Consider the following 23,920-nt stretch of genomic DNA (forward strand, 5'->3'; position numbering starts at 1 on the left):
TGTCAGTTGTTTTTATGTTGTGTTGATAAGTATATATGAATGAATACTGCAGCTGCTACAGGCGCCGGGGAGGAGGGTGGGCGATATGAATGTCAGCAGCCCTACATGCCAAGAACAGATGCATACTGGTAAGTAGCATTTGCAGTTCGAGGCATGTGGGCTGCTGAATTCATATCTGTGCATAGAATACATAGCAGTCCCTCCATTATCGGCGGCCGCCCGTGCCAGCTGCAGCGGTCTGAAAAAGTGTTTTTAGAACAGCTTGACCAACAGCTGCCTGCTGTTTGGAATGCACGTCTACACAGTAGTGCTTAGTGAAAGTATGTGTGGTAGACCATGTGGCTGCTCTACAGATATCTTCTAAGGGAATGTTACCTAGGAAAGCCATAGAGGCCCCCAGCTTCCTGGTGGAGTGGGCCCTCGGTGGGATAGTGAGGGTGCGTTTAGCTTTAGCGTAACAGATCTGAATGCACTTTACTATCCACCTAGCAATCCCTGCTTTTGAGATAGCGTTTCCCTTGTGGTGTGTGGCAAAAGCAACAAAAAGCTGCTTGGTTTTGCGAAAATCTTTTGTCCTGTCTACATAATACATCAAGGCCCTCTTAACATCAAGGGTGTGGAGCATGCGCTCCGCCAGCGTCTCCGGGTTTTGGAAAAACACCGGCAATTCAATTGTCTGGTTTAAGTGGAATTGGGATACCACTTTGGGTAGGAATTTAGGGTTAGTGCGGAGCACCACCCTGTTAGCATGTACCTGGAAGAAAGGTTCTTGGATGGTGAGCGCCTGCAGCTCGCTAACCCTCCGTAGCGATGTAATTGCTACTAAGAACGCAACCTTCCAAGTCAGAAACTGAAGCTCACAAGAGTGCAGTGGCTCAAAGGGAGGACCCATCAGCCTCGTAAGAACCACATTGAGGTTCCATTCTGGAGCTGGTGGGGTCCTTGGTGGAATGACCCTTTTGAGTCCTTCCAGAAAGGCCTTGATAGCAGGGACCTTGAAGAGTGACAGGTGTTGCCTATTCTGGAGGTATGCTGCCATAGCAGACAGGTGAATGCGGATGGAAGAGTATGCCAGATTGCATTGATACAGGTGGAAAAGATAGCAAATGATGTTTTGAATGGAAGCATCTAGAGGGTCAATATTGTGGGTAGCACAGTAGATGACAAACCTCTTCCATTTAGCCGCATAACAAGCTCTGGTAGTGGGCTTCCTTGCCTCCCGAATGATGTTCATGCAATCGGGAGGAAGATTGAGGTAGCCAAACTCTAGGACTTCAGGAGCCAGATCGCCAGGTTGAGCTGTTGCGGATCTGGGTGCTGAATGTCGCCATGGCTCTGCGTCAGAAGGCTGGGAGTGAGATGAAGCCTTTGATGCGGCACCACGGACAGTTCTAGAAACGTGGTGTACCATGGTTGGCGAGCCCACGTTGGAGCAACCAGGATGAGAGTCATCGAGTGCTGCCTGAGCTTGCGTGCCACCAGCGGTATCAGAGGTGCTGGGGGAAAAGCGTACGCAAATCTGCCTGACCAGTTCATCCACATCGCATTGCCCTGTGACTGGGGGTGTGGGAATCTGGCGGCGAAGCTTTGGCATTTTGCGTTCTCCTTTGTGGCGAACAGGTCTATCTCTGGATGACCCCACCTTTGGAAGTACGGTTGGAGTACTGATGGATGTATCTCCCACTCGTGCATCTGATGGCTGTGCCTGCTGAGCAGATCCGCCATTTGATTGTCCTTGCCCGGGAGATGCTCTGCCATGAGGAAGATGTTCCTCTGAATGGCCCACTTCCACATGCTCTGAGCCAGATGAGACAGCTGTGGAGAGTGTGTGCCTCCCTGCTTCTGAATGTAGTACATGGCCGTCATGTTGTCCGTCCGGATCAACACGACTTTGTTGCACAGATGTACTTTGAACGCCTTCAAGGCCATGAAGATTGCCATCAGTTCCAACACATTGATGTGCATCTTCCTTTGCTGTAGTGTCCATAGTCCCTGCACTGTGTACTGGAGTACATGCGCTCCCCATCCCTGGAGAGAGGCGTCCGTCGTCAGGATAATCTGTGGGACAGGCTCTTGGAATGGTCGGCCCTTGCAAAGGTTGTGTGGATTCCACCAATGCAGAGAGTTGTATGCCCGACCGCTCACCAACACTAGGTCTGTCAGTTGCCCATGAGCCTGAGTCCACTGACGTGCAAGGCACTCCTGAAGCGGACGCATATGTAGTCTCGCGTGCGGGACAATGGAGATGCAGGAGGCCATCATGCCTATCAACTGCATGAACACCTTCGCTGGGAGCGAGTGTTGGGGTCTGAATCGTTGGATCAGCGCCTGGATACTGGCGATTCTCACTGAATTTGGCTGCGCGGTGGCTGCCAGAGTGTTGATTGTCGCGCCCAGGTACTGTCGCACGTGGGCGGGCTGGAGATGGGACTTTGGGTAGTTCAGAGAGAATCCCAGATCGTGCAGGAGATGAATGGTGCGTGACACGTGGTCGACGCACTGCTGTTCTGTCCTTGCTTGAATGAGCCAGTCGTCCAGGTAGGGAAAGACGTGGACGTGCTGGCGACGGAGATGCGCTGCCACAGTCGCTAGGCACTTGGTAAACACTCTCGGTGCCGTGGTGACCCCGAACGGCAGAACCTTGAACTGGTAATGCTGGTCTAAGATCGTGAATCTGAGATACTTCCTGTGGGAAGGATGCAGGGGGATATGAAAATATGCATCTTTCAGATCCAGCGTAGCCAGGAAGTCCCCCTGTTGAAGCAGGGGAAGCACCTGCTGCAACGTGAGCATATGGAAGTGCTCCGAGAGGATGTACCAGTTCAGGGGCCTGAGGTCCAGGATCGGCCTGAGGGATCCGTCCTTCTTGGGAATCAGAAAATACAGGGAGTAAACCCCTGTTGCCCGCTCTTGCAATGGAACGAGCTCTATTGCCCCTTTTTGCAGCATGACTAGAACTTCTTGCTGCAACAAGGTCAAGTGCTCGCCTGACATAGGACGGCTCCTTGGGGGTATGTCCGGTGGAATGGACGTAAGCTCTAGACAGTACCCGTACTGGATAATAGACCTCACCCACCTGTCCGTGGTGATGGTTTTCCACGCCGGCAGGAACTGCTGGAGTCTCCCCCCGACCGGTGTTGCATGGTCGGGGGGCAGTGACAAGACGTCACTGTTTGTTGGTGGTGGTGGACCTGGAACTATTGTTTCCACATCCCCTGCCCTTGACATTATTGCCTCTGTAACCACCTGGACCCTTGTTGTTATACGAGGCTTGGGTGTTACTTTTGTAATATTGGGTTGACTGGGACGCCTGTCCCCTTGAGGTGCCCCTGGAGTTTGAGCGGCGAAAGGAACCACTCCGAAACTGCTGACTTTGTAGAGCCCCCATAGACTTGTCAGTTTCCGTATCTTTTTTCATTTTCTCCAGTGTGGCATCCACCTCAGGGCCAAACAGGTGGTCAGGATTCACTGTTTGATTGAGGATCGTAGTTTGGATGTCGGGTTTGAACCCCGAAATTCTAAGCCAGGCATGGCGTCGAAGCAGCACACTGGTATTGATAGCCCTGGAGGCTGTGTCTGCCACATCCAGTGCACATTTGATGGATGCATTCGTAATGAGTTTACCCTCCTGAATGAGCATCTCCCCCGCCTCCTTGTATTGGTCAGGCAAGTGTTGCAGTATGGCCTCTAATGTGTCATAATGGGCCCTATCATAACGTGCAAGTAATGCTTGGGTGTTAGATATTCTCCAGATATTAGCTGCCTGTGCAGCAATTCGTTTGCCTGAGGCCTCAAAGATCTTGGACTCTTTGTCCGGGGGAGGAGCGTCACCAGTAGTTTGAGAGTTCGCCCTCTTCCGAGCGTTGGAAACAACCAAGGAGTCCAATGGCAAGTGTCCCTTGATATATGTAGGATCCGTGGGCGCTGCCTTATATTTCCTGTCGATGCGAGGGTTGACCACACGCGCTCGGGTGGGCTCCTTGAAAACCTCCGTTGCATGTTTCAGCACCCCCTTAAGCATCGGTAGCGTTTTGACAGACTTTTCGGCTACCGAGAAGGTGTCGAACAAGAAGTCCACATCCACGGGGTCCGAGTGCAGCTCGACGTTGTGGTTAGCAGCAGCTCTCTCTATCAGAGCATTGAAGGCCGCCGAGTCCTCAGACGGGGACGTCTTGGCCGCGAAAAGTTGAGTGTCCTGAGCCGACTGCGGGTCCTCCGTGTCGCCTCCGGAGGACCACGGTACGTGCTCCTCCTCCGGATCCGAGTACGCCGGATAGTTGTACTCGTCACCTTCCTCGTCCGCATCGGCTGCAGCGGAATGCGTCGGCGAGTGTCCTAGGGTTTGCGGGGACACAGGTTCCACCAAAGCCGGAGAGTCCTCGGAGTCCCTTTTGTTTTTGAGAGGAATCTTAAAGGGTTCCAACGTCGGCTCCGTCGTGATCTTCCGTTTGAGGAGCGACAGCTTTCCGGTGTTGGCGTCGATTATCACTGCACGACGTTCCTCTTCCGCAAGCGGCTGGAGACGCAGCTTCGACACCGCCAAGGCAGCCTTCGGCGTCAACACCTCCCTCGAGGGTCCGCCCTGTTTCGGTGCGAAGGCCTTCGGCGCCGACTTGGGCGGCAGGGTGAAACGGATAGGCGTTTGCTCCCTCGCAGGCTTAGGCGTCGGCTTAGGCGCACTGGTGTCCTGTGCGGGAACCACACTGGCCTTTCGAATCCGCTGCAAGGATTCCGCTACCTTCTTTGTCCAGGCCGGAGAGGGCTGGGCTGGTTCGAGCGACCCCTCATCTTCGAGAGCCTGTGCGCCGGCAGGCACCGTCTTCGGGGCCGACGCCCCCTGCCTATGCGCGTCGTCGCCCTGACGCTTCTTCGAAGCAGTCTTCGGGTCCGCGACCCCTTTCGGCGCCGACGCAGCCGCGTCGGAGGACTTCGCCTTCGGCGCCGACCCCGAGGGCTTCGGGTCGGCCAGTTTGGCGTGGCTCTTCAAGTCGGCCATTTTGGTTTTCTTGGAAGTTGACACCTCCAGAACCTTCTTCACCTGCGCCACTTTCACTTTCGGTTTCGCATCCGAGGATGCGTGACCAGTTGGCTTCACTTTCGTTTTCTTCGACGTAAGTGATGGTTCATAAGTGTCCGTGACCGGGCCCGGAGGCGGGGACGTAGGACTCATAGTTAGATCTTGGGTAAGGCCCGAAGGCGATCCCTCGACCTGGGCCGTATGAAGGGGAACAACCCCTAAGTCAGGTTGGGGATGCTCTTCCTCCGAGCTATCTCCCATCGTGGTAAAAGTTTGTTCGTCGTCCCCTACCTCGTCGGTGACTTCGTCAAAGTTCTCCTCACCCGCGTCGTAGGCCTCTCCCTCGGATGCGGGATTAGAGTCCGAACCTTGCACGTCGTCTTCTCCCTCGACATATTCTTGGAAAATGTCGTCAGGCGGGGGCGCCGTGGCCGATAACCTAGCCTGGAGCCTATTGGCCCGACGAATCTTTAAAGTCTTCTTGCTCCTGAATTTCGAACACGCCATGCAGGTGTCCTCGCGGTGATCCGGCGACAAGCAGGTATTGCACACCGGGTGCACGTCGAGGTGCGAGTATTTAGAGTGACACAACGGGCACTTCTTAAACGGAGTTCGCTCCATAGCAAGAGTGTAGTACAGGCCCGACCGCGCCGAAAGCACGTGGAAGGGCAGCAAGAGATCGGAGCTGAGAGTCAGAAAGAAACCCGTACGCAACTATACCGACGCCCAGCCTAAAGACCTTTTGGTCTCGAGTAGAAGTTGAACAACTATCGGTTCCGACAGAGGGAACCGAAACACATCCGAACCCAATGGCGGAAAAAAACAATCTGGGGATGGAGGCGATGCCCATGCGCACTGTAGTCCAGGGGAGGAGCCACCTATCTCGTGATACTTCGAAGACTCTTCCAGGACAACAATGTGCAATCATCCGGACCCAACACTAGGTGGCGATCTATGCACAGATATGAATTCAGCAGCCCACATGCCTCGAACATAAAATTACCTGCTCTTCAGTGGCTATCAAATGCAGTAACATCAAGTTGTAAAGTTATAAATCCTAAAGTCAGTCACAACCATTAGAAACATTTACTTGTTCATATTTATTGTCTAGGAGACACTTTCTAGAGTGTGGAGCATTCCACAAGGTTATTTTGGAGAAGCACAACATTTTCTTTAGAAGCATCTGACACCTAACTGAATGTACAATTTGGTTCGAATCCAGCAGTTCCAAAACATATCAGATTTGTCTCTTCAAAAACAAAGACAGGTGGAATACCTTGCATTATACATCAGAGTACAAAGGCCAAAACAAAAACAATTGCAAAACGACTACAATTAACACAAGTAATTTACAGCATGATGAACATGGTTGGGAAAGGGGGCATGTTTCTGTCTGGGCTGGTCTTGTTGAACAGAGGTGAACTAGTCTATAGAGAAAGAAAAGACTTCCTTACATGCCTCTGGACGGTCAACAAGACTAGAGCAAATGAGGCCTGACTGACAATGGCTCCTCTGTCCCAGCCCTAGGGGCCTTTCTGATGCAATGGCCTATGGAATAGGCACCGGGAAAGCCAACAGGTCTCGCCTTTGGCACTTACTGGCTTTCCCAATGGATTTTAGCCGTGCTGCACAGCATCCTTGTTGATGTGCTGCACAGCTAAAGAATTATATTTAAGATAAATCTTTTGAGAAGGATAGCAGCGTCACTGGATTAGTAACTAAAATGAAAAAAGAGTGCAGGGAAGCGGCGCAGAAGCAAACAGGGTACATGAACAGAGAAACAAAACCGTTGATGTGGGCAACTAGGAGCAACGGGGGCAGGAAACGCCACAGGAGGGGCAGAGAAGCAAACTGGGAGGCACAGCACCACAGAGAAAGACCAACACTAACATGAGAGAAGCAACACAAGAGATGGAAATAACACAGGAGGTAGAACCCACATAGAGAGACAATGCAACATGGAGACAGGGTGGGGGGGAGGGGGGGGGGCAGAAGCTTACTTTGAGACAGAGCAACACCGAAACAGGAGGGCCACAGAGGCACACGAGAGAGAGACCTGGGAAACACACATACTATTGTATAGTGCTTAATTTAAAACAAAAAAGTAGCAACAAAAAACAAACAGTATAAGGACACAGTCATGAGGCCATGCTCCAGGAGAAGTACAAACTCGTGACAGGGAAGCAAAGACTATATAACCCATCAAATTAGATGCAAGCAAATGAGTGACAATAAAGCCAATCAATAGTAAATAATGGGTAGTCTCTAAGCCCACCGTAGGTCAACACAATATCTTGCAACAGACAGCTCATGCACTGTCTTAGGCGGGACCTAAAATCACAAAATATCCATATAAACCAGTCAGCCTCTTAATTTGCTCGTTTCTAACCAGATTCTAATTTGACTCAAAAAAGCAAATATTCTCATTGCTGATCCCTCTGACAAATTTCAACACATCTACTTGAGTTGAGGATATTTCTTCCTCAAAATGCAGATCTAAAATTTCAGACGTGTTCTATCAAACAGTGAATGGCATTGGAAGCCAGGTTCATAAATGTGCATGAATGATCTTAACGAAATACAGGCAGGCTCCACTATTATGGCCGCTGTAGCAAAGTTGTGCCTGTTCTTCACTGAAAAACCAAAGGACCTAGAATTCCATTAAAAAGAAAAACACAGTCTATGTCTACTGATGGGCCATATTTCCTCACAAACGCTCATACTTGAAATCGGAAGGTGGCCATTTTTCCTGTCGCAAGTTTTGTACTCATTTCAGTAATGAGCCTGTACAATTTTCTACAGACTACAACCATGTGAAGGAATTTTGGATGTTTACATTTCATCTACATTACATCAAACGTCTTTATCTACACTGTCCCACATGTTTGTCAATCAAAACTTTTTAGTAACTAGCTCTCAAGATTCCTGTGTTTTGATTTTTTGTCATTAGATTCAGTGAATGACATTTTCAATTATGTATTTAGATACATATAATCATAACAGGCTTTGGAATAAACATGTAAAGACTAGGGCAAGGATAGTACATAAAATAAAGATGCTATAACTAAATCCCACATTTAGAGAAGAAAACTATTTCTGCTAATGTTTCACCTGAATTTCCTTTTAAAACAAGTTTCCTTCACTGCCGTACCCACCACCAAAACTTGAATCCCCTGAAAGAATTCCCATACTTGGGAAAGACAAAGAACAGTGAGTGTTATGCACCGAGAGTCTCTGAGCAAATGAGATGGGGAAAGATCCAGCGAAAGTGATGGTAAAATAAAGAGATCAGGGATGCATATACCAGGTATGTATATACTGTCACTTGGAGATGCTTGATCATCTATTCCAAGGAAAGAGGCTTGTGATCAATCAATTCCTTTCCATGAGGGTCAAGAGACCTACTCTGAAGATGGGAAAGAAACAAACTCTTAGAATACGCTTGTATCAGAATGAGCATTCCTTTTCATACGTAGTAATGCATAGTGCACAAGAAGCCACAAGCATACGTTCTACAGTCTCCTGCAGAATCATGCACCATTCCAGCGGTACCACCTCCCCACCTTCCACTCCTCCAGCCCCCTTTGCATTTCTGGTAGAATTTGCTCCTCGGAGTACTGGTCAGCTTCCAGATGCACTAAGCAGCAGCAGAAGCTTCTGAAGTCTATTTTTTAAGTGCAATGTGTGTGTAGCATATAGGCGCATCTCCAAGTGGTGGAGACAAAATGGGCTTGCGGCACAGCACGGCAAAGAGCTTGAACCCTGGTTAGGGCAGAATGCGTATGGTGGCAGGAGACTTTCATCAGAAACCTGGAAGCAGATGGGTTGAGAGGTTGAAGTGGTGCTCCAGGGGGTGTATTCCTCCTTTCTTGCAAAGGAGATTGCACAGCTTCTAAGAAGCCACGGGCACCTCCTCAGCTAGCAAGAAATTCTATTGTCCTCTTCATTCTACCATGTAGCTAGGTTTCCTCCTCCTCCGGCTCCCCACAACTCATTCTAATTCTTCAAAGAGGAGTAAAGCAGAGTCGGATTTCAACATTTGGGTATTAAGCTTTCTGTCCAAACAGGTGTCCCTGAGAGTAATGGCACATGACCATCCTACCAGGTGGCAAAGCCAAACCCTAACCATCAGCTCCTGCTGGTAGCGAAGCAATTCATGTCCTGGCCAGAGTTCCTACGACCCCCCCCCCACCCAGCTCATGGAGTTGCCCTCACTTCTCAACCACTGGTCTCAGCTGGTGTAATATACGTGAAAATACAGCATCTTGTTGCGCAGCAGGGAGTATGAATTGTCAAGCTTTAGCAGATAGATTCCTTCTCCAGGGTAGTCATGACTGCCAGCCTGCACTTCGCGGTGACTGTCTCGGCGGTATACCGGCATGATCTCCCCATATCGATTCCGCAGGCGACTCTTTGAGCCTCGTTCAACATCTCCAACAGGAACGTGCCCTGTTCGGGAGAGGAACAGCAGAAGGGGAAGAGAGAGCAAGGAGGGAGAAGTGCAAGAGGCAGAGAAAAAAGGGGAATGGGAGAGCAAAGAAGAGATGAAAGCGGATGGAGAGCAAGCCAAAAAGGGAGAGCAAGGAAGGAGTAGAAGAAGAAAAACGAGGAGAGCAGAACAGAAAAGTTCACAAAAAGGAATAACAAAAGGAGAGATGAGTAGAAATAGAATAATAAGGGAAGGTTAATAAAAAAGGGGGAGAGACAAAGGGAAGTGAAAAGGGGAAGGTTACAGCAATAAGGATGCGGTAAAGGAGTCAGCAATGGGAAAGGGGAGGACAAGAGAAAACGGAAGAGCAAGGGGAGGATGGAAACAGACATACACCTATCGTTATTACAGCCAACCAGTAAATATATTACTTCTTTAAAACACATGTTTTCTTTGGAGCAGCCTTGGATAGACACAAGTGATACTTTACATTCAGATCTCAACATAATATCTGACAAACTAAAAGCAAGGACAAAACATCTAAAGAAGATCTGACAAATCTGGAGCGCAAACATACACAATGATTATTAGCAGTATTTACTTAAAGGAAAATATTATGTGACATTGTCCTGGAGACCAAGAAATTTGAATTGTACTTTTGACTCACAAATACTGTGTTTTAGAAAGCAGGTGGCAGAAAGACAGATTGAGCGGTTGTGGTTTTTGGATTATACAAACATAGGCAAATCAGCAGTAAACCAATTTCATAAGGACATTACAAACTGCAATGAAATGTTTGTTGTCGGCAGTGGGCGGGGGAGGCAGTTTGGGGATCTGTGAAGCTATTCTAACTCTTTGACTCACTTGCCCAGCTACTTCAACTTCCATACCTTCCCCATAGAATGTCAGGCAGTGGCAAGAGCATTAGAGACTATATGTCCTGTAGAGAAAATGTACGCATTATCAAGTCACTATGGATCACTTTTCGTATCAACAGGTAATCCACTGCCAAGCCTAAGAGAAAAATGATCACTGGGGATAAAGAGAGAGGTATATGCAGCTGAATGTGATGTGATGCTGGCAACTGTGTCTAGGATATGAGCGTTTTAAACTGCTGCAGTTTAGGTATTCCATCAAACACTTCTGATCCCGGACAGTTTACCCAGGATCTTTGGTATCTGCTCAGTGTGTTGCCCTAGATTTGATTGGGTGGAGGCAGACTTCCTGCGTTTGGCATGGAAATGCTCTGCACGGACCAGATGCTTGACCAAGACTAGCAGACATCAAAAAGAAGGCCACAATTGTCTCCTTGAGGAGTTCTCCAGAAATCTTCCCGCTGACCCTGTCTGATCATGTTGAATCGAAGAAATCTGAATGTAGATTTGTTCACATAGCTCCATTGCAAGCAAAAAGGACGATAATAATAAGGTGGAATGCAAACCACGCCCCTTCTTTAAGTGTTTGGTGTACAGTGGTACACAAATAGGCAACTGAAGAAATTACATTCCTGAATATACTGGGCACTAGAATGCTGAAATATGAGGCAGTACATATGGATTCTTGCTCCGCTCCTCTTTAATTTATAAATAAAATTATGTTGCTGGCTATATATGTTGGTGACCATCCACTAGCTGGACACCCCTCAACTAGGAGGAGCACATGTCCCTATTTGCTGGTGATGCGGTTCTTCCAGCTGGCACCGAGCTGTAAATGCATCATATGCTAAAAGGGTATGAGCATACTGCCAGGCTAAAACCTTAATAATTAGTGCAACCAAAGTAAAATTTAGGATCAAGAATCAGAAGTCCCTGATAAGAAGAACTTTCAGGGCTAACTGAATACCCCCTGAGAAAGTCTCATTTTTCAACTACTTGATAATCAAGTTTTATAATAAAATATTGTAGGCTCAACAGGAAAACATCATAGACAATGACACAGAATACAAGAGAGGTACTATGCTGCAAACACAAAGTATGCTGTGAATCTACGAAAGTGATCCTGGGAGGTACACAGGATGAAAAGATTTGCAGCCGCAACTTAAGGGAAGACAGAGAAGTGAATAAACCCTCTGTGAGAGCGCATCTTCTGACCAAATCCTGCTTGGGCATTGAGCCTTATTTGTCTTTTATCCACAATGCCCAAGACAGATTTTTAATGACACGCTTCAGGCTAAATTTAATCCATCAGTCTAGCGGTGCCGGCAGGTTACACCAAAACTGTAGAGTTGAAGGGCCTGTGCGGCTGCGACCAACGGTCTCCGCAGAATACCCTTCACTTTGTTTTACTGTGTCCCTACTATGTGCACCCCAGGAAGCGTTTTTTAAAAACTATTTTAAAAAATGCTGGTTTTCGGCAGGCCAAGGTCGACGCTGTTGTTTCTGAAACGGTCTACAGAGGTCTTGACTCTTTTTTCTACTGTAAACTTTTTAAGGTCGGCAATGCGTTTTAGAAACACCAGAGGAGAGGAGTAACTATACTGACCCTAGTATCGTTAGGCTAAAGGCCCGGCTAACAAATTGTGTGGTTGAGGGTACCTTTGAAACAAATGACTACCTATTGTGCTCTCTGTAAGGAGGCTGTATCTTGCACGTGTTAATATTTTAAGTGATGATGTTAATTCCATTTTTAACACACATTATTTAGTAATTATCGGTATAGAAAAATTACTCCAGAGAACGGGCTTTTATTAGTTAATGTTTTGTATATGTGTACAGGGCTTGGGTCCGTCTCAGCACGATAACTGTGTCATTTGAATGTTTTTATAATTTGCACTTTTATGGTATTGTATTGATGCCGAATAAAGTATATTGATGATGAACTTAAGGTGCGGACCTTTTAGGTTACAGAAGGGAGCACCAGTCTCAAAAGTAGAACAACAATTTCTGAGGAAATTATTAGGTCCTGGCACCCCCTAAAACCACTAAGGGTGGAACTGGATCTGTGTCCCATTGAAGATATTCTACAACTGCGCCCAGTCCTCCAAAGGGACAAACTGTGTGCAAAGGACCATGAAAACCTGTACTTAGTACTCTGAAGGCAATTGGTTTTTAGCAATTACAGATTACAAAGAACAAGTACTGGGACATCAAATTGTTGGCCTCCACTAACCGTTACCTTGGTGGTTTCCTACCACTCTTCAAAATTACTTACAAAGGAAAACGGAGGATGGCCTTGAGAACGATTTAAATTCAATGAAACCGGACCCAAGTCTATCATTGTATTTCAGACTCTGGACTTTGCCTATTGGTTCATTTACTGCACGATGGACAGCAAAATCCAAATGCTAGCACATGCACTTACAAAACGCCTGAAAGGAAAAATTATTTATTCATGTTTTATGTACATTGACAACAGCTCCTTGAAGAAGAATGTCAAACCCTCTCTTTATACAACAAGGAGAGAAAACCACTATTGAAGCCATGACTTCAACGGTCGACATCCCCAGTGCATATTTTCTTGTTGTTGCATAAATCCACACAGCATAGTGTCTGACTAGGACCCAACTTGCAACAAACTTAGTCTCTATTTACCCATGAAAAACTTCTTTTGAGTTCCCACTGATTCTTTCCCTTTTTGGGTTTTTACATATTAATGATTCATTGGGTTCTTTAATACATCTTAACCGGTTTTTCATGATTATTGTAAAGCTTTTAAGCTGCGTCAGTAAATCAACTTACCAACATAGAGAACAATACTTGTTGGCGGCTTCTAGTACCATCACCATAAATGGCCATATAATCCAGGATCCTGAACAGTGTCTGGGACAGCAGATGCAGCACCATCTTGCCATTTTCTTCAGTCATAACAGTGCCTTTTGGGTTGTTTTCGGAGAAGACTAAACAACAGTTCTTCCTGTATGTACCTATTAAGTTGAGCACTACATATCACGTTGCAAACAATTCACAGAAGGTGGGAGTGTTAGAGAGTCTGGCTGTAAAATGGCTGCCATCTAGCGAGGCTCTGCTGGCCGGGACCTGCAATCCGAAATGTATCTGCGTTGAACGTGGGACATTGCTGCTTAATTCAGGGCACTCGCCCCCCTTGCAGCAAACTGGTGAATTCAAGCCTTAAAACGCAGGCAGGAACAGTACGAAAACCGGCGCTGCGGTACCATCCTGCTGTGCAGCCTGCTCTCCCGGCGCTGCAGCCTCCTGTGCGGCATTGCTGCCGATCGAGCCTGCTCATGCTGCTTCGGCATGCAGGCCTGTAAGGGTTTGGCTTGGGTTCCCAGCCTTTAATACAGTCCCAGGGACTGCTTATACTCCCCGGCCTGGAAACCTGGGAAGTGGCGAGGCCTGGGGGCAGAATCTCTGCTGGGTGGGTCTCCGTTGGCTGCGACCCATGGAAAACACAGAGCTGACGACCGCCTCTGAGGGCTGCTGGCAGGATTGTGGACCCCTACTTGACTCCTTTCTCCGGGCTTGCTCTGGTCTCTTGGACTTAAGCCCCTGGGGTGTGGCGGGGCCCGGGGGGGTTGGACTTCTCACTGTGGCGGTTTGCTGTTCGGCATAAGCTGGTATACATGTCTGTTGCAGCACTATTGACCGCTCTTGCTGCATAACACAGGGCAGCTGCCCTGCTTCATCCACAGCACTTTGACGGTGCTGCATAGTGGAGTCTGCTCATGTTCCCCTCTGAAAGGCTGCTTGGGGAGAGGCAGAACCCCGCAAAACAGTGTGCTTCATGCTTCCTGGCTGGGGGCCCTGGAGTGTCGTAAGCCCCTGATGATCATAGCTTCACCATGTGACTATAAAATGGGGAAACACGACAATAAGCAGTCCAAACTCTCCTCTGAATCTCGCCGGCTAGTGCGTAGCACTGAGCCCAACCATGAGGGCAGTGAGCTGGCCGCCCTCGACCTGCAAAGGACCCTCGACTGAACCGGATATCTGCTCTGTGTTCCTGGACCTCAAACACAGCCTAAATGCCATTGCTTTGAAAATCGATCTCCTTGGTAGCATGGCCAGCCATGATGGCGAGGGGACATGATCCGCTACCGTTCTCAGCAAAATTAAGGCTAAAGGTGGTGTATCGACCTGACTCAACTTAGACCACCACAAAAGGGTACAGACTGGGTCGAGGGGAGCCAGAGATGGCCCAATGGTTATAACAGATGAAGATTTTGGGTAGAGTTGCGCCTGAAAGTAGGAGGCAAGATGACGTCTGAAGCTGTATAATGGGAGTCCACAGAGATTACGGACTGATGGGAACCACCGGCCCACCTACTGCACAACAGAGTTCATCCTCAATACTGCAAAACACCGGTGGAAGAAAGCAGAGTTTTCGGGGAACCACAAGTAGCCGGTCGAGGACCCAGTGAGTGCCGACCCGTGCAGCTGCTCTACTGCTGCCTTACTGCCAGATCTCCCTCACCTTGCTGTATCAACGTTGGGGAGGGCTCTGAGGTGGCCTGTGTGGTTCCCCGATGGGGGAGGGGAACGAGCGCTGGGAACTTTGGAGTGGCCCAGGTGCCCGACAGCACAACCCGCCTGACTTCACCATGGAACCGCGGGGACTCAAACCCACAGAAGAGGGCTCGAGGTGATACTCCTCGACTGGAGAGATGACCGCCGCCTAGAGCCAACTCCACCTGTAAATATTGTAAGAGTACCCTTGGCAAATCATCTATTGCTCCTGTGATGCCTGTCCCTAACATGGAGGACTCAGGAACTGAGTGTTATGCACCCCGATCTAGGCCTAGGTAGCTACACAACCTTTTATCTACATTTGTCCTACCTTGCTTAGCATAACAGTTCTAGCACTGACTTTTGATCTAATAATGTGCTTATTATTTGTCGATCAGTTTCTTAGAAACTGGCCTCATCGATTATGCACAAGGATTCTTAGAAAAGTCTCTGCACATGGCGTACATAACTGCATGAACATATTCTGTGTAAAATGTCATGGTCATCCTCATCCTAGGGCAAAAAACTACTTTGCATAATCGCAGTTATTGTTCTAGGCTCATTTGTATAATCCTCCTTGCAACACATCGATTATGTGAAGACCTGTACCGACACTAGATAGACAGAGGAGAAGCGTCATACTGACACTAGATGCTGAGGCGGTGGTCCTGGCCTGCAGAAGCTACAACAAGCAGTGGTCTGAAATCCCTTGCGGAGTGTTTAACTCGAGACCAAGACGGGGTCCTTCGCTCTCTCCCATAAGGTAAAGGGGTTGGCTCTTCCCTAGGGGATTCTTGGTTTCACACCCACATACATGCTAGGTAATCAAATCAAATCAAAACTTGCTTTATTCAATTTAGTGATTCAAATCATGAAAGCGCACAAGTTAAAAACAATTATAACAGATAATACATATAATAAACATATCCAGATCAAGGTAATTAAAATCACCCCAAAAAAAGTATTCAATAAGATTTTTGATCAATTCATTGAGTTACGGAACTTTACTACAAGTTTTAGAAAGCAGTTCAGTGCACGAATAACAATCTTCTTCCAGTCGTTGCAGTTTGAAAAAAGCTAGCTTACAAGTTCGAATCCCCCATGTCCTTAAAATGGGTAATAGATAGGCCCTGCGGGGTGTCTGATAAAATTTACAAAATAAGACACAATGAATATTAGATTGATACGAAATATCAGCGCAGGGACATACAAGATTTGACATGGACCAGGTATTACATTGGGGGAATGTGACCAGTCGGAGGAAAATGCCTAGCCTGAACCGAGTAAGCAGCGAACAAGCATAAGGGCTATTCACTAGTATTAGATATTTTTGTAACCCTTCATGGAGGGTGGAGAAGTGTGGCTCACTGGTTAGAGCAGGCAGACCCTGAAGCAGAGGTCAGACACGGGACCAGAGTTCGATTCCCGATGCGGCAGGGTGTTGAGCTCAAATGTCCACGGACTCGATAATTCTCACTTCGGTGCCTGACCTAATCATGGGGTTCGCACTCTGCAACTCTGGGCATTAAGCTTGCTTAATCTCCACAACGGCCCCTGTTGGACCTGGGCCTGTTGGCAGGGTCATCCCTAAACTTTTTGCCTTCCTCCAATACTCTCTCTGACCTATTTTGTTTGGTTTAATGACTCTGGGCACTTTACCACTGCTGACCAGTGCTAAAGTGCATATGCTCTCCCTACTGTAAATTGTACATGCGATTGGTATCCATGATTGGTTCATTGGATTTACTGTTAGTCCCTAGTAAAGTGCACTAGAGAGTGCCGGGGCTTGTAGATGCCAATACTGCTGGTGGGCCTGCAGCGCTGGTTGCGCCACCCACCGAAGCAGCCGTAAAGATGTGTCTGGGAACTGCGACCGCAGAACCCGCGTGCGGTCTCGTACTGTCACGCTAGCTGGGCAAGTGCACCCACTTGCCAGCCCCGAACCTTCCCTTGACTACATATTAGTCACCCCTATGGTAGGCCTGCGGGCAGGGTGCGTTGTAGGTGTAAGGTAGGACAAGCCCTGATGTGTGTGGCATGTCCTAGTAGTGACTTACAACGAAAACCGTATTTCACTATTGAAGGCTACCTGCTCCATTAGGCCAGACTGAGCTGCTGGAATTATTACGCCCTATAATCCCAGCAGGCTCAAGGAGCATGGTAGCGAGTCGTGTTTAGTATGCCTGAACTCAGGATGATAAAATATTTCTTGTAGTAAAGTTTATTTTAGTATCCTGGGTTTGCAAATGCTACTTTTAGAAAGTTAGCATTTGCTTGGCTAACCATTTCAGCCCGCCTCTGCTGGTATGTGTATCTGACTGTCTGGGACGTGTGAGTGACAGGGCTGGGGGGATGACAGGTGGTGAATGCGCAGATTACACCTTAGTGGGAGGTAGGAGTGCCTCTTGACTCGAACTGTAGCTGTGCTCTGCCACCACAATGCTGGCTCCACCCTCCTGGGGAGCGACTGATGACTCAGCCGGCACCTGGCCCAGGAAGGACGAAGCCCCCATCAACAAGGTACTCTGGCAGCCCCTGTCCGCACAATACTGGCTCCACCTCCTGTGGGGCGTCTGATGCGCCTGCCCCTCACACTGAAAGCAGAAGCCGGAGTACACCCACCAGGGTACTCAAGGACTGAGAGTGGCTATGCAAAGGCCCCCCTGGCCTGCGAGAACAAAAGAAATGGCCTATAAAAGAAGGAGCCCTGCTCCTTGAAAATTAGATCCTGTTTGGGCTACAGAAGGAACTCTGCCCGACGAGAAGGACCGTGAGAGACAAGGAAGGGTGCTGACTCTTGCCTGTGTCTGGTGCCTTGCTGCCGAAGGAGAGGAAGAAGGAAAGACTGCGAGAAGACTTTTGCTTTACTTTGTGCCAAACTCTGCTAAAAGATCTCCAAGGGCTTGCAAACTGAACTTGCCCCCTGACCAGCGCCCCAGGACCAGTGGGCGCTACACCCTGAAGAAAGCGACTGTGTGTGCTGCTTATCGCTGCAGTACCGACGGAGGAATCTCCTCCAAGGCAACGACATCCACCTGACCACCGTGACCGGGGCCCAAAGCAACAGCGAGAGCAAAGTAAGGACCAGCCGCCGCTGGCCCGAACACCGTGACCGCAACTGCACCGGGAGCCCGAGAGCAAAGCGAAGGAGGACCCGTCCGGTCCGAGCTCTCGAGTTGACTGCACCACGAGCAGCCAATCCACTTGCAAAGACGGACAGTTGCCCTGTGAGAATCCACTAGGTCGGTATCTTGCCCGACAGCTCAGCTGTGAGCGCACAGCTGCACCGGCACTTGGCTGGGTACGTCCTGCACTTGGGGACCGTACTGCCACCTGCCGCCATCACCCAGCCGCCGCCTCCAGGGTCGGAGCGGACGACGAAGAGAGGACCCTGCCGCCACAGAACACCGCTGCCCCGGATGACCCGTGAACTGCTCGGCTGAGAGCCGCAACGAACAGCGACCCCGGGAAGGCAACGCGACGTGGGACAGATCCCCTGGAAGCCGCCGGCTCCACAAGAACTTTGTTGACACCGGCCTGAGGGCCCTAAGAGAACGCTTATTGCTAGAAAGAACTGTGGCAACTTGAATTAAGTGACTTGAAACCGATACCTTAAAGTACGTTGACTGTATTCACAAGCCTGCTTAAAATCTATATAAAGATATATATTTTTACAGAATACAGTCTGGTCTCGTTGTGTGGTGGGTTGGTTGTGAAGGTGTAATATTGCAAGTGTTTAACCCTATGTGCCCCAAGGATTAGCCTACGACTGCTTAAGCCACACTACCTAGAGGGTAAGCAGAGGTTGTCTGGAAGGTAACCCTCAGCCCTGACGAGGAAGAGAGAGTCCCTGCTTGTCGCTAGTGTTGCACTGCGCCAATTAGAGCCTCCCCCTTCCTACAGCCCCCCCGCGGCGGGATGCCTGGCTTTCACCTTGGGGGATGCCCTGTAGGGGCTATCTCACAGGGAAAAACCAGGACGGGTTCCCAAGGGAAGCGCGGAGATACCCCTTCGGGGGTCGATTCTGGCGCTATATAAGAAATACAATAATAATAATAATAATAATAATAATAATAATAATGGGAGGTGATTTGCTGATATCTAATGATGGTGTGTTTATCTTTTTCTACGTTCCACCTAGATGTAACAAGGTGGTCCAAGGCCAACTTTTTGATCAGACTTCTTGGGACCTTCTCCATCGTACTTGGTTTTACAAAATATTCCGGATGGCCTAACTCCTTAAACATGTTTCTCACGTAACATAGCCATTTGATTTTAGACACGCCATCATGCTAGGTACACTTAGGTAGGGTTATCATCTTAGGAGTACACTTGATTACTGTCATATGCCTATTCACTGCTCTATCAATATTAACATTTCTGTTCTAATTTTTCCTTTGTTTTAATTGTTTTTTTGCTTCCTGATTCAAAATAGGGCAAGATGGACAGGGGAGGGAGGATTGGAGGCCTTACACTTTGAGCCATTATGACAAGGTGGAGGTTGAAGTATTGTACTATACACACTGTATTTGGCTTCTGTAAGACACTGTACTTGTATTTTGAATATCTACAGCATGATGCTGAGATCTTTGTTGCCTCCTCTACTATAATAATAAATTATTTGTGAAACAATGTCACAAAAACACAGTTTTGACAAAAAAAATTATCTCCTTGCCAACAGATTGGATGGCTTCACAGAAAAAGTAGACCGGTACGAGGGACCATTGAACAACTCGAACGTCGTACATCAGATGTGGAGTATGCGCACTCTTCTTCAGAGGAGCACCTACTACAGCTGGAAAAGATCCTAGCGATCATCAAAAGTAAGAATGAGAATCTTGAAACACTTCACGCCGGAATACTCTGCATATTCCGGGCATCCCAGAATCAACGGCGATGGATCACATGGAAACTTTTGTGGAGACAATGATTTGATTCCTTTTTGGTGATGACATCTCCCCCATGTTCATTGTGGAGAGGGCTCACTGCCTCCGGGTGCACCCGCGCGCCTAAACATAGCCCGGCTGCTAAATTACAGAGAAAGAGATACTACGCTGCGCCTGGCTAAAGATCCTTACCCTCTCCAATATCAGGGGAACAAGGTTTCCTTTTTCGTGGACTTAATGCTGACTGTGCACGCTGCCCGATGCAAATTTCTCCTAGTGAAACATGCGTCCAGAAAACCAGATTTATCCAGCCAAGCTCTGCATACTGCATAGTTTAACTGAGAAATGTTAGAAAAATCAGAAGTTTTTCACCAGGGAGGCCAGAACGTTAATCATCATGGCCATGATCCGGTCTACAATGGATTAAGCCAATGCCATTTACCTAGGTCTCCCCATTAATCAAACCCATAAACCTCGGTTGATCCAAAATCAAGCAGCCAGAATCACCTTCCAACAACCCATGCACTGCCATAAAAACCGGCTGATGAAGGAGCTTCACTGGCTTCCAGTAGCACAGCAATCTATGTTTGAATCGGGTTTCATTATCTTTAGAGCTATTCGAAACAGAGGCCCCAAATTCCTTTTTACAAGGATCCACCTATACCTCCCAAAACGGAACCTCAGATCTGCACAAATAAACCTACTGATAGTCCCCCAGATTCAAGCCCTAAAGAATGGGCGGGTCACGCTTCTCCATGTTGGGACCTCAACTCTGGAACTCCGTGCCTATTACTGACTAAATGTGCTTCAGGAAAAAATCTAAAACCTGGCTCTTCACTCAATCTAGCTAGATGCAACATTAGTGGTGGCTCTAAGCTCAGTGCCAAGAGACCTGCATGTGAACGTGCGCTTTATAAAGCTCCAATAACATAGCATACTGCATCAGGGGAAGACCTATCACTTCACTGATCTTAAGGCTGCCACTAAATTTGTACAAGGGATCACTCCTAAAACCACTGGGCCCCTTCCCTCCCCAGAGGTATCGGGCCATGGCCACCTCAGTAATAACAAGTAACTGAGCCTCATCAGTATTTGGGTCCCCCTCTGATCTCAGACCTAGTCGGAGCTGCGTTGAGTGCCCCTAGCTTCCCCACCTGGAGAGGGGCTAACTGACCGCATATAGTATACCTATTCTCACAGTTCTGACCCTGCAGTGCAGACACTGCTTACAGAACCCTGGCTAACCCTATGCATTTAACTTCCTGCGCACCCAACCTATTTTCTTCTGAGCTTGAAGTGTTTTGGGACCTCCGGACGCCCTCAGGGACTATTCCCTTCATGATTTTGTTCTATGTTTTAGGTGTTTGCTGTGGAGAGTGGAAATGTGATGCTCGGCCCAGATCTTTGTACTGGGGTGAATGTAAGACATTGTTCTGCATTCTGTCCATCAACTGTGTTTTTTGCAATTTTCACCCCGAGTGGGCTGGGTATGCTTAGACGTGAGTCCCAGGCTCTCCACATCACTGGAGTCAAGCTATCCAGGCTGAAGAAGGCTGATCGCCAGAAACCGGTCCTTGGATGCTTGATTCCGGTCTGGGAAAGACATGGCTTGGTAGTTCGGGCTGGACTGTTGCCATGAGGCACAGGGTCAAGGCTGATTTGCATATAGCCATTGTCTGACCTAGGGTGGTGTGGAGTGCAAAAAAACAATGGATTTAGGCCCAGATCTTTGTACTGGGGTGAATGTAAGACATTGTTCTGCATTCTGTCCATCAACTGTGTTTTTTGCAATTTTCACCCCGAGTGGGCTGGGTATGCTCAGACGTGAGTCCCAGGCTCTCCACATCACTGGAGTCAAGCTATCCAGGCTGAAGAAGGCTGATCACCAGAAACCGGTTCTTGGATGCTTGATTCCGGTCTGGGAAAGACATGGCTTGGTAGTTCGGGCTGGACTGTTCCCATGAGGCACAGGGTCAAGGCTGATTTGCATATAGCCATTCTCTGACCTAGGGTGGTGTGGAGTGCAAAAAAACGATGGATTTAGCCCCAGATCTTTGTACTGGGGTGAATGTAAGACATTGTTCTGCATTCTGTCCATCAACTGTGTTTTTTGCAATTTTCATCCCGAGTGGGCTGGGTATGCTCAGACGTGAGTCCCAGGCTCTCCACATCACTGGAGTCAAGCTATCCAGGCTGAAGAAGGCTGATAGCCAGAAGCCGGTCCTTGGATGCTTGATTCCGGTCTGGGAAAGACATGGCTTGGTAGTTCGGGCTGGACTGGTCCCATGAGGCACAGGGTCAAGGCTGATTTGCATATAGCCATTGTCTGACCTAGGGTGGTGTGGAGTGCAAAAAAACGATGGATTTAGGCCCAGATCTTTGTACTGGGGTGAATGTAAGACATTGTTCTGCATTCAGTCCATCAACTGTGTTTTTTGGGTGTTCTAAGTGGGCAGGGGGTTTTGGGGTACTGATTTGTCATTTTGTTCAATCCCCCTTTGGCTACCACCCAGCTTTAGGTATTTTCTTCTTATGCCAGCTGCAGCCGCTTGGCTACCTGTATAATTTATTCCTCCCAAAGTTTTGGATGCCTAAGATTAAATGTATTATCTGGAATGTTCAGGGGCTGAATGATGGGCGCAAGGCATGTCATGTTCTAGCCTATCTGCAAAGACATAACATTTACATTTGCTTGTCTTAGGAACTGCATCTCACGGACTCAACCAAGTTGCGACCACGGGCTGGTGATCATTGAGCGGCATGTGGCTCCCTACCCAAATTACACGCAAGGTGTCGTAGTTTTGCTCCATAAGGGCCTTCTATGGCATATGCGCCACGTGCTGTGTGATAAGCAGGGCCGGTATGTTATACTGGTGGGAGCGTAACAGGGGCACCACTTGATCCGGATCTCAATTTACAGACCTAATGAAGCCAACCCTATGTTATTTGCTGAGGTTTGACGGCTGGCCGAGACAATAGGCCCAGATACAGTGCTTTGGGATGGAGACTTCAACGCAGTGTTAGACGCGTGCACAGACAGGTCAAGTGATACCCGGCGTCCGCACCCACTGCAGCCGCACAGCTGCTTACTTTAATAACCAATAATGATCACAGATATTTGGCAGGCTTGACAGCCATCCAGCACAGAGGACACATGCCTTGCATCGTCGCACAACACCTGGACAAGGATAGACTATTGGCTGACCACTAAGGATGTGGTTCCTTGGTCAACCAACATTGTGCACCTACTGCGGACGCTGTTCAACCATGCTTCTGATTTGCTCTAACTTGCCCCTAAAGACTACATTTCCTGCGCATTCTCCTGGAGGCTGGCTATTCTAGACTACTTTGAGCACACTGCGCAGTTGGCTTCCTCTCCATTCAATCTATGGGAGGTATTTAATGTGGCGATCAAGAGGGGTATGCATTGCTAAGCAGGGGGGGGCTCCGGGTTTTGTGGGGTGAGCTGATGCGACTGGAGGCAGAGATCCGAGCCCTGGAACTCCAATTTTTTTACTCCTGCAGCATGGCCACCCTGGTGTCGATTAGGGATAAGCTCTTAGCATTTTATGACGCAGCGCTGCGGGAAACTCACTTTCTGGGAAAAGAAACATGCGCTCCGCATTATGGGGAGGGAGATTGGAAGAGGAAAAGACTCTAGCCTCAATCCTTCGACCAGTGAATATATTGTGGAGCTCATAGATGATCGTAAGACCTCCCATGTTGGTACAAAGACCACACAAAGCATCGCAACTTCTTTCTACTATGCGCTGTACACCTCTTCACTGCCTTAGGCCTCTCATGACTCGGCCCCCTACCTGGATCCGATACAGTTGCTTTGGCTAGATGACTGACACACCAGGTTCTTATTGAACTCTTCACTGTGGAGGAAATCACTCAGACCATTCAGAGCCTGTTTAGGGACAAAGTGCTTGGCATGAAGTGTGCTCCCTTCTTCTCTAGAAGAGGCTCTTTTGTCACCATTGTGAAGCCTGACAAAGATCCATTAGGCTAAGCTACTTACCTGTAATCCTAGTTCTCTTCCAGGGGTATACTCATTAAAGTCATAAGCACTGAATTGTCCCGCCCACGTGCGGGACCCCGGAGGAATAGCCAATAATATGCATTTACACATACATATGCAGCCTGAAATACACCATACTAGGCTAAAAAAAACACTGCC

General features: G+C 48.3%; 1 protein-coding gene across 2 annotated transcripts in view; it reads right to left on the reverse strand.

Annotated features, from left to right (window-relative positions):
- Nucleotides 1-6,998: 6,998 nt before the first annotated feature.
- TMED8 (transmembrane p24 trafficking protein family member 8) overlaps nucleotides 6,999-23,920 on the reverse strand; it is an 81,906-nt gene continuing 64,984 nt past the window's right edge. For both annotated transcript variants that reach the window (XM_086937553.1, XM_086937554.1), the window contains exon 6: nucleotides 6,999-9,466. In XM_086937553.1, the coding sequence (XP_086793679.1) occupies nucleotides 9,249-9,466 (218 nt within the window). In that variant the 3' untranslated portion in view covers nucleotides 6,999-9,248. The remainder of the gene's footprint in view (nucleotides 9,467-23,920) is intronic.

Source organism: Lissotriton vulgaris, chromosome 9, assembly GCF_964263255.1.
Source record: "Lissotriton vulgaris chromosome 9, aLisVul1.2, whole genome shotgun sequence".
NCBI lineage: Eukaryota > Metazoa > Chordata > Amphibia > Caudata > Salamandridae > Lissotriton > Lissotriton vulgaris.